Raw genomic sequence first — 11,275 nt, forward strand, 5'->3', positions numbered from 1 at the left:
GTTATCGCACCTTACTGGAAAAGGGGAAGCTACCATAAAAGTGGAAACAGTTAAGCACTCATTCAACATGGGTGGTTTGCAGGGTGGCGTGCAGCTCTGGCAGGGAGCGTAGTCTAGAAGCAATTATAACATTACAAGGAAACGGCTTCTCAGTTGCTTAGGGAGAATTGAATTTTTCTGGCAATATAATGACGTTTGACATTTTACCATCATAAATCCAGGAAGGACGTTTAGAAAATTAGTTCTACAGCCAGGGCTGGCACCTTCTTTTTCATTGACCATGCCAGCTGCACACAATAACCCAATTCAACAACTGTCAAGTCACATATTCACAGGCGACCTTCCTCCAAAATTTTGCTGCAAAGATTAAAGAACTGGTGTGTATGTGCATATATAAATTAGGGAATCACTGATACAAGTATGGGGAAGACACTATATGACTATCGACAGTATGGCAGAGACTGTTTTCATTCTGAGCTGTACATTTTAACAGTTGTGTGCGTTCCATGATAATAATACCTAGCTCTTATCTAGCGCTTTTTAGCAATAGACCTCAAAGCACTTTACAAAGGAACAAGTATAATTATCTCCAGTTTACAGATGGAGAAACTGAGGCACAGGGAGGTGAAGTAACTTGCTCAAGGTTACCCAGAAGACCATGACAGAGCTGAAAACAGAACCCAGGTCTCCTGATTTCTAGTTCAATGTTCTATCCACTAGGCAACACTGCCTCCATAGAAGTGTAATACACCGGATTGGCATGTGGGTTCATGTTCTCCTATTAGTGCCCCAACAAGTATAACAGCCTGCTACTTATACATAATTAAAGGAGTTCTTCATTAGCTCAAGCAGTAGAGACCTGTGTTTTGGATCCTGGAAGTTGCAGGTTCAACCCCTTCTGATGTCTCCATAGTTTATTATACAAGCAGCATGTGTATGTACATAGTGTCTATTAACAGGGGCTAACTGGAGTTAATGGTGCACTCAGTAATGTAATAAGCTCAGAAAGAAATGAATAAAAAATCTCATTGTAGTTTATTGTTGGTTAGGTGAACTCCTGTTCTGTTAAAAGTTAACCCAAAGGACTTGTTCTTGGAGGAAACATGAATAACATGATAGCAGAATAAAGGGGGCAGAGTCTGTATTTTTCTACAGTGAGCAGAGAGGGCCATGACTATTTCCATCAGAGTCAAGTTACACCCTACAAAGAATGAATGTAGCCAGCTTCACTTTCCTTCTCTGCCCCTGTTGGGGGGGATCCCTTTCTGCCTTTTGGCCTGGAACCACCATGATCGGAGGGACTTTCCATCTTCTGACGGGAGATCACCTCACATTCAGGGATGAAGACGGTGGTCAACCGCCTTGCTCCCCTGGCACGATGGCACTTTCTTCCATGAGGGTAAAGCTCATCTGTGCAGGAGCCAGAGCTCTCTCGGGGGCTGGTCTGAGATTGTGGCATGAACTCCCCCAGGAACTAAGGACCAAACACAAACCCCACCCCTTCCTCTGTAAGTGCAAGGTGCGTTTCTTTGCCCTGCCTTCTCCACGAAAAACAGAGCAGTGTGTACATTAAAAAGAACACCCCCCCCCCCCCGAAACAAAACCTTACCAAAACAAAACACTCCACTGCACACTTAATTCTCCCCCTGGGGAGAGGATGAGCGCGAGAGAATGCACCAAATGGGACACATATTGGTCACAGTGCTTAGTGAATCCTGGGATGGCACTCAGATACTACAGTGGTGAGGGCATTATAGACCCTGTACAGACTGCTTCCCCCGCCTGCTGTTGTACACTCTAATCCCTGCCATACTGCCAATAACTAGATACAATCAGGGATTTGGCTTCAGCGCAGACAAGCAACAATATTGAGGATGGAATCCAGTGGATCAGGAGGCTCCCAAGAAGCCTCCCCAATATACACACAATGGTACATTTGATAAGTCTGGGTTACATGTAGGTCTATACTATGCAAACATAGGCTTTGCTTATGTAACCCCAGCCTCAAAGCATGGCTGTCCCCAACTGGATAGCTAACATGGCATATGTCTGGGCAAAGGGGATGGATGTGGGAAGGGCAGTAAGACGTAGCAGAGTGTGTGGACAAGCACAATCCAGTTCATCCCATATCTAAAGGAAGGAGCAGCTCCAATAGCTACTCTAGCAAAGGGAAGCTACCCTCTAGAAAGGCCGGTCCCTCATATTCCACTAGGGGGCAGTGATGCAAACATAGGCACCCCATTGTAGGTACACTGGGTTGAGGGGTAGGGGACAGGGTATCACACTTTGGGGGTCTAAAGATACCAGCCCTTTGGGTGTCTAGGAGTGGTGCTCACACCCCCTGAAGTGCTATTGAAAATGGGACAAGTGGTGGACTGCAGCCCCATCAGCAGCAGTGGGAAATCTTGCACCAGTGTATGACTATTGATGGGGCATATGTGGGGCTTTACAATGCAAAGCACCTACTTCATTGATTCAACCCCCAATGCCACTCCACAGTGTGTCCAGTCCACCCAGGACCCCCTTGGAGAAGGAAGCAGCACATATGCCTCTTTTCCCATCCCCTTCCAGGTTAGGGGCAGAAAAACAGTGTGTTGGCTGCCCTGACAACTTGTTCCCTATTAACACATTTCCAACACTGACCCTGGCATTTCTAGTCTGACTCTGGGATGCAATGACTTTCCCTGACGCTCTCAGCCAGCCAAGGGAGTAGGAGTGTCATCCTACGCCTAAAGCCTCCTTAAAAGGAGTGAAAGAAGAAGTAGCAGCTGCAGAGGGGAAAATTAGAGGCAGGACCAAAAGAGTGAAAAGAAAAAGAAAAAGGAAAGAAAAGGAGAAAGATCTGAAAGTGGGTGGAGGAGGGGGAGAAATCTAATGCTATTCCTCACCTAGTGGCTAAGAGCTCAGTACAAACTCTGAGAGCATTGACACTTGGGTGTTAAGCTGTGAGTTAGACAAGTTCCTCCGCGGAGGGGATGATGGGATAGTTTTGGGGGGAATCACAATTTTCCTGTGGTTTTCTCTGAGCTAAGAGGAAGGAGAGATCCAGATAAAGACAAATTACTTGCCCACTGAGGAGGAATTTCTGTTGGTCTCCAAGGGCCAGTGAACACTAGGGAGGGGAGAAGAAGATGAAGAGAGCCGATGGCACCTCACCATACATGGAAGCGTATTTGGCTACCCTGGATCTGAAGGCATACGCCTCTTCTCAACTCCATGGGGCTGACAACTGGTAAGGAATCCTGCTGAGCCGGGCTTGTAAAGGATTGGGACAACCTAATGAGCTGTATTGTTTGGTGTGAGAAATAGACTCTCCCTGACTGTTTTGGTGTCAGGTCAGCCAAGGTCTCTTCTCACTCCTTCCTTCCCCAGCTGTCCCCACATTGAGTCTACAAGAGTACCACACACCAAGGGGAAATGCATCTCTGGCAGTGCATGCTGTAGTTTCTCTCATTACCAGAACGTGTGTTGTGACCCTGGGCCAGTGATGGCAGAGGGGGGAGAGGAAGCTCAGTGTGGTAATTTCTCAGATGATGGTACTAACCTAGAAGAGGATAGCCCACTTACTGGGCTCTTGGGCACCATCCTGACAATCATGTGCCTTTTTGGGATGACAGGGAATGTCTACACACTAGTGGTGACATCCAGAGGCGTGTCTGGCCGCTCAGCTGGTTCCCTGTGTGTCTATGTGGTCAACCTTGCTCTGGCTGACCTACTCTACCTCTCCACCATCCCCTTCGTGGTATGCACATACTTTGCCCAGGACTGGTTCTTTGGGGATGTGGGCTGCAGACTCTTGCTCAGCCTGGACCTCCTCACCATGCATGCCAGCATCTTCCTGCTGACAGCCATGAGCCTGGAGAGGTACTGGGCAGTGACCAGGCCACTGAGGGCCAGGCAAGCCGGGAACAGCTGCCGCAAACTCACCAGCCTGGCCCTCTGGCTCCTCTCGCTGCTGCTGACTGTGCCCATGATGGTCATGATCCAACTGCGGGACAGTGGCAGCCACAACAAGCGGATCTGCTTCCCCACCTGGACGCCCGAGGCCTTCCGCATTTACCTCACGGTGCTCTTCACCACCAGCATTCTAGCTCCTGGCCTGATCCTAGGCTTCCTGTACTGCCGCCTTGCCAGAGCCTACTGGACTTCAGTGGCGGCCATGCAGCCATGGGTGACAGGCCCGACCTTGAAGCAGAAGCTGTTCTCCAGGATCTTCAGCATCATCGCAGCCTACTGGGCCTGCTTTGTACCCTTCTGGGCCTGGCAGCTCGCTAAGCTGTACTGGAGTGAGGGCCTGGGGATCAGCCCTACCACCCAGGCATACCTCAACTTTGGAGTGACCTGCCTGACCTACGGCAACAGCTGCATCAACCCGTTCCTCTACACCCTGCTCACCCGGAACTACCGCGAGCACCTGGCCCATAGTGGGGAGAGGCAGGCAGGGGAGCAGGTCCTCTTCCTGATGGGGAAGCAGGGTAGGGTCCAAGCAGAAGGCATGCCCATGGCCTCCAAGGGACTGCCAGGCAGGGGGCTTGGGAAAGGAAGGCAGGGGGGAACCTCCGGCAATTAAACTCCAAGAACAACTGCAGCCAGGACTTAATGCAGCTCTCTGCTGCTGCTTAGTAGTCTCCCAAGGAATATTAAATACATCTCCAGCTCTGCCTTCTGTACTTACCTGCAGTGTCTCCTGTTCTCTTACCGAGCAGCAGTGATGGTGTCTGCCCTGGTACCTTCTCCTTCCCAAATGTCTCAGAGCCCCTGCTCATTCACTGTCCATTATAGCCCCCGGCTCTCCCACCCACTTAACCTACTACCAGCCCTTAGGGCTCTCCAAGAAAGAGACGCTCCTCTGAATGCTAATCCTCTTGGATCCTTACTGGGCCCTCTGCTGGTGGGAGAAAGGGAATTCAACCCTAGGCTTTCCTCTTCTAGACACACCATTGGAGGCCTCTCACCAAAAAGTGAGCAGGTGGAGGGAGCAGGAGGCCCAGCAGCTGATTCCAAACAGGGGCACAGACACATGTGCTATTAGTGCCTCTAGCAGGGAAGCCTGCTCTCTCCACTCTGGCAACAGGCTGAGCCCTAGCGAGCTCTGGCTAGCAATGACTCACAGCAGGCTCTGGGGAGATTAGACTGCAGAGTCATTTCCAGCAGTACCCAATTTAGCATCAAGGCTGGACTAAGGGGCCTGGCTCCTGGAATCTCAGCTTTCAGGAAAATAAATGGGGTTCCAGGTGTGACCAACGTGCTGATGTTTGCGTGAGATGGCCTGAAACAAGGGCTAGGGGAAGTATGAACAGCTCCCATTCATTTTAATGGGGGAGGGACTGAATTCCCCACTGCAGGGATCGGCAGGGTCAGAGAGAGTCCAGCTCAGACAGGTGGAGAGACTGTCCTACCTCCTCCTGGAGATACCTGTCTGCCTGAAGACAGGGAGTGATGGTCTAGGGAGCAGGGTGAAGCCTCCCTGGCCGAAAGAGCAGGCCCCTGGCCAGCCCAGTAGACAGTTTTCTTGTGGGTGGTCCCTGCTGCTAAAACCCCCAAGAGGGGCATGGCTTTGGCACAGGGGCAGGCTGGGAATTGCCTTAGTTTGGCCCTATTTAGAAATTAGCATGAATATGGGGACAGAGTCCCTGGCTTTCCCCTCAGATATTTTAATAGAGAAACTTATCCATGTTCCCCACCCATGGCCAGCCCTTGCTTCTGAGGCAGCACAGCTCCAGCAGGAGGGGGGTAGCACCCGGTGGAGGGCAGGGCCAGGCTCAGTCCAGCAGACTGGCTTACCCACAGCAGGGGGAGGAATGTATCATGTGTTTGTAACATGCCTCATCATCACATGCCCAAGATGGAAGGAGCGGGGAGTGGTGAGAGTCACACCACCCAGGACTAGCCTGAAAGAGGCGCACAGTTCCTGGCTCCTTAACAGGGATAACAAAAGCACAGCTTACATGGCTTGCCATAGGCAGCAGCTCCTGGCTTTAAGCTGCTGGGAGTAGGAGTGTGGCTCCCACTCAGTGCTGACAGTGCAGTATAATTTTGCTGTGGGAACGGGCAGATGTGGGCAGGGGTAGAAGTAGCATGCTGTAGCCCAGCCAGCACACTGCATTACCTTATCTGCACACAGGAAAGCAGCATAGAGATTGGCTCTTATGGGTGCCACAAAACAATCAGAGCCCACTGTTGTGGCCCCTTATTTTCCCCCTACCACCTACAATCTCTGATGGGTCTGTGCAGGAGCAAGCATGCTAGCCTCTGCTTCCACCTCCAGAGTTATTAGTCTGCAAGCCCCGACACGCTAGTCTACACTCAAAGCGCTACAGCAGCACTACTGCAGTACACCTCGTGAAGACTCTCCAGCCACCAGGCGAGAGCTCTCCCGTCAGCATCATAAAACCACCTCCCCGCGTGGCAGCAGCTGTCAGTGGGAGCAGCTCTCCTGCTGACATAGTGCTGTCCACACTGACACTGAGGTCAGTAACTAACGTCGCTCAGGTGGCTTATTCACACCCCTGAACAACATAGCTATATTGGCATAAGTGGTAGTGTGTACAAGGCTTAAGTGCCACATAGATTTCATGCTTGGAATTCAAAGTAAACTAGTAGAGGGAGACCCTAGTGTAGTCTAACATGGACATGGTGCACATGAAGCAGGGATAATAGGTCAATTATCTTTGAGACTATGACTGGAAAAGGAGTTCTGTACTGCTCCTAGTGTAACCCACACACCTCTGGGTGTGGTGTTCTGTCCCATCTAGTGGCACAGAGACCACTTAGAGAGAGATATAAAATGAGTCTGCTCTACAGCCTTAGCTAATAGCCACTTGGCTTTTAGCTCATGCAGTAGAGGCTCATGCATTAAGCTCCAGAAGGCCCCAGTTCAATCCTGCCCACTGCCGACCGGGGTCTGTTGGTGTTACACTAGTGCTACTTCAGGATGGCTAGCAACCCTGGGGGACAGTACAGTCGGTGTTGTGGGAGTGAGATGGGCCTTCACAAACAAATGTAGGTAGAAGTGAGACAACCTAGTACACCCCACTCCTGTGCCTCCATACAACTCTGTACACATTCAGTGTTGACATGGGAGCAACCCCTGTTATTCTAGTCAAGGTCTTAGACCTCTTGAGCAGTTCTGCAGTGTTTAGTGATGTGTAGAGTCAGGACTAGACACATTTACCAGACTCCTTTCAGTCTGAATGAGTGTGAAGCTAGATCCTGATATTAAAATTTTTTAGTGCAATAAGCTAAGTAGAGCAAAGACCTGCTCTTGCATTCATTAGTGCCAGGCACAGCCACCCTGCTATAGAAGTACTTTCTGTTATTGATATTTTGGTCACATTATCCTGGTCCTTCAGGAAGTCCACCCTCCAGTGTCCAATAGCCTCTCTGGGGACAACAAGCCAAAAGCTGGCCCAATCCCACTCAGCTACACAAGGTGCCATCAGATCTGACAGAAGGAAGTGACAGACCCAGGAATGGATGTGGAGTGCTGTGGGAAATGCAGAAGACACAAGAAAGAGCTAGTTGGTTTAGTAGACCAAATTCAGTGGTGTTTATTGTGTTTCCTTTTAAATATCCCTTTGGTGTGTGAGGAGTGGGGAGTTATTCCAACTGGATGGATTTGATTTTGAAGTCACCTTCTGCATTCAGGAAGTCGATGACCTGGAGACCCAACCGGTTAGGGAACTTGAACTGATGGTTGTTTGGCAAAGCAATTGTTAGATTACTTGGGTCATGAGTGATGAAGATCTGCAAGAGAGGAACAGAGAACATGTCTGCCAGGGTCTGCTAGATGCCCATCTTCTCCTCCTGCCCAAGTAGCAGGATCTTTAAGCTAGAGCATGGGGCTGGAGCAGCTGCTTACTGGTGGTCAGGACTCTGCCTCACCAGCATGGATATGTGAGAGGTGGGTGTGGCCTCCTGCCCAGACAGGCTCCTGCCCAACTTTAGACTGAGCCCCCTCTGTGTAATACTTCAGCCCTCCCTTTCAGGGACACAGCTGAGTGTGTCTCATGCACAGGGACACCACCCAGATCCAGGTCATTCCAGGCCTCACCTCCACATTGGTGCCCTCCTGGAAGGGGAAGGCTGATTCTCTCTGCTCAGCACCCCACTCTCCTTTGTCCAGGGAGTTGCACACGATGGTCCTGACATCCCCATGAACATCAAAACGTGGATTGAAGTGCAGCACTAGGTTGGCTTGGTCTTTCCCTAGGTTCAGCACAAAGCTGCAAGATAGAAGAAACTAGTGAGAAAATGGCAGCCTCATGCATGGCAGCCTGGACTGCAGCAGCACCATATACTCTTACCTCTGTGGCCTTGGGGGTCACCTCAATCTGACCAGCACCAGGTCAGAATTTGTATAGGAGCCCTTCAAGAAAGCCCTAGGGTTCTGCAGGAGGAATTCAGGAGTGAGTCCCTACTCTTTCCCCTGAGGCACTGCCCCAGCAGGGTGCGGTCTTTTGGCTAGAGACAGAGGCCCTGGATACTTGGGTCCACAGCAATTTTCAGAAGAGAAAGGGTGGGGTGTTAGCCCTGACCAGCTTGGAGAATTACATTCTGCACCCTGAGGTCCCCCTGGGGTTTCAGTTGGGTGCTACATTCTTCCCTTCCTGTCCTAAACGAGCAATTGTTGCTGTTCCCCGTTAATCAGCTGCCACCTTCCACCACAGAGGCAGTTGAAGCAATTACTGACTTATTAATAAGCACATCTCATCCCACAGGCTCTTCCAGGGGAAGAGCCATTCTTCCCTATGGGGCTCCTCCCTCCCTTGGGGCTCTCAGTCATACAGACAAGAGCGTACTGTTTAGGGAGAGGCAGCACAGAAGGCTGTGCAAGATGCTATCACACTTCAAAGGGAGTGGGAAGAGTTGGGGCATGTTGCTCCTTGGAATGCCGGTCTGTTCCCAGGGTGGGAGCCAAACTCTGCTCCCACAAGGCAGGAAAGCCCTGCCAACCACACACAAAGGGGACGCAGACTCGCTGGGCTTTGGTGGCCAGACATGCTGGAGAGAGTAGAGGCCCTCAGAGAGCAAGTCTACACAGCAAAATAAACCCCAGAACAAATCAGAGCAGTGAATCTCAGAGCCCGGGTCTAGAGTAGGGTGACCAGATGTCCCAATTTTATAGGGACAGTCCTGATTTTTGGGTCTCTTATATAGGTTCCTATTACCCCCCTGTCCCGTTCTGATATTTCACACTTGCTAGAGACTTGGGGTCATGCTATGATGCTGAAAGATTGCCATTTGTGGGGATTTTTATTTTGCTGAGTAGACCCCCCCACAGGTATGTCTAGGCACCAACTCTATCAAGGCTGCCTCTGCCTGGCAGAGCTGCACCACAGGTCTGCAGCTGGAGGAGCTCCTTCAGATCCAGTTGCCCTCCTCCAACCAAAAGCCCCACCTGCCTGCTCACCACACCCTGAGGGAGGCCATCTCCTTTCTTCACACTGAGCTACTCCATTTCCCCTCTCTGCACTACAGGGGATGTGGTTGCTACTAGGGGAGGGGACTGGTGGACTTGCATCTGGTTCTACTTATCCTCTTGGCAGAAGGGGTGTGGGGGGGAGAGATTGCCTCCATGTATTTTAGGTAGTGACTCACTGGAAAGTGCTGCTTTAGGCATTAACCCTTTCAAAGCCACTCCCCTCTCCCACAGCAAGGGGGAATCCTTCCCTCCACCCCATAGTCAAAAAGGTCCTGCCATGTTCCCTAGACCCCTCTGTACATTCCCCCTCTCCCCCAGCATGACTTACCTCTTGGCACCTGCAGAGATTTCACCCTTCACACCAATGCGCTTTCCAGCCTTGAGACCCATGTTGGAACAAACTATTCCCTGAGGAATCCAGAGAGGGACAAGTTAGTCCCGTGGGTTCTGGCTCTGTTAGCTGCTCCCCTCCTGCACCCCACCCAGCCTGCAGTAGGAAATGGGGCATAGGTATGGAAGTGAGAGACTGAGCTTTTTGGGGACAAGTGCTGGGGACAGGAGAAGGCAGTGAGAGACAGGCTCCACCACCCACACACCCAAGGAGGAGTGCCAAAGACTACACCCATTAGAGGAGCGACCTATAACGGTTGGGGCATTCACTGCTTCCCCAACATAGTAGCTGCTCCCCTATGGAAACTAACTTATTCTACAAGGGGGAAATCTTACCCCACCTGGCTTCCCTCCACAAACATGAGTCCTAAATGGCTCCTGAAATCTAAGCCCAACTACACACCCCATACGCAAGACAGCTCTGGCCACGCACTCCCACCCCCCCTCACTTAGCAGCTCCCAAGTCTTCACACACCAGCCCAGCTGCATCGGAGCAGAAGCCCCTTTGGTTAGGTATGAGCACAGACTCCTACCACTGGTTGCAGCCCTGTTGTGGGTTGGTAGCAGCTGAAGCTTTTGTCCCAGGATAGCTACTGTGAAGGGTGTGTTTGTATGGTGGGGTGGTCTGAATGGTTTTGTCTGCATCCCCCGGGTAACCCAAATAGTATTAACTGAGCTTCTTGTCGCAGCCTCAGAGCTAGGATTGAGGTGGGCATGTGCAACTGAACTCACTCCTGCAGAACTGCTCCCCCAGGCCAGGTCTGAACACAAGGTAACCACTGAATGTGCTAGCCCTGCTCTGTGGCCAGAACCCCTCTGCCCTACCTAGTTTCCCAGCGCTCGCAGATCAGCAACTTTTTACCAGCCTAGAGTTTCTCTGAACTGCTCTTCCTCCTCTGCACCACTAGGGAAGCAGGAGAAAGAGGGCTACCTGCCAATGACCAGAGCCTCAGCAGCAGACAGGGCCAGCTCCAGGCACCAGCCCACCAAGCATGTGCTTGGGGCGGCGCCTGGAGGGGGGTGGCGCGGCGGGGCGCTCCGGCCCGAGAGCGGGGCCGCGACTGGGCTCTCCGCCCTGCTCCCGGCGCTCTGGCCGCCGGTGGGAGAGCGGAGAGCCCCCGCCGGGCTCTCCGCCCTGCTCCCGGCGCTCTGGCCGCCGGTGGGAGAGCGGAGAGCCCCCGCCGGGCTCTCCGCCCTGCTCCCGGCGCTCTGGCCGCCGGTGGGAGAGCGGAGAGCCCCCGCCGGGCTCTCCGCCCTGCTCCCGGCGCTCTGGCCGCCGGTGGGAGAGCGGAGAGCCCCCGCCGGGCTCTCCGCCCTGCTCCCGGCGCTCTGGCCGCCGGTGGGAGAGCGGAGAGCCCCCGCCGGGCTCTCCGCCCTGCTCCCGGCGCTCTGGCCGCCGGTGGGAGAGCGGAGAGCCCCCGCCGGGCTCTCCGCCCTGCTCCCGGCGCTCTGGCCGCCGGT

General features: G+C 52.4%; 2 protein-coding genes across 2 annotated transcripts in view; one reads left to right on the top strand and one right to left on the bottom strand.

Annotated features, from left to right (window-relative positions):
* The first annotated feature begins 3,257 nt into the window (after positions 1 to 3,257).
* On the top strand, positions 3,258 to 4,570 carry LOC112106735 (urotensin-2 receptor-like). Its single transcript, XM_026657516.2, has one exon. The coding sequence runs from the start codon at positions 3,488 to 3,490 to the stop codon at positions 4,568 to 4,570; it is 1,083 nt and encodes a 360-aa protein (XP_026513301.1). The 5' UTR covers positions 3,258 to 3,487.
* Positions 4,571 to 7,525: 2,955 nt separating this feature from the next.
* Positions 7,526 to 11,275, bottom strand: part of LGALS1 (galectin 1) — a 5,045-nt gene continuing 1,295 nt past the window's right edge. The window contains exons 2-4 of the mRNA XM_026657589.1: positions 9,753 to 9,832; positions 8,054 to 8,225; positions 7,526 to 7,746 (exon numbers count right to left, since the gene is read on the bottom strand). Coding sequence (XP_026513374.1) covers positions 7,600 to 7,746; positions 8,054 to 8,225; positions 9,753 to 9,832 — 399 coding nt within the window. The 3' untranslated portion in view covers positions 7,526 to 7,599. The remainder of the gene's footprint in view (positions 7,747 to 8,053; positions 8,226 to 9,752; positions 9,833 to 11,275) is intronic.

Source organism: Terrapene carolina, unplaced genomic scaffold (genome assembly GCF_002925995.2).
Source record: "Terrapene carolina triunguis isolate 2854851 unplaced genomic scaffold, T_m_triunguis-2.0 Scaffold247, whole genome shotgun sequence".
NCBI classification, from domain to species: Eukaryota; Metazoa; Chordata; order Testudines; family Emydidae; genus Terrapene; species Terrapene triunguis.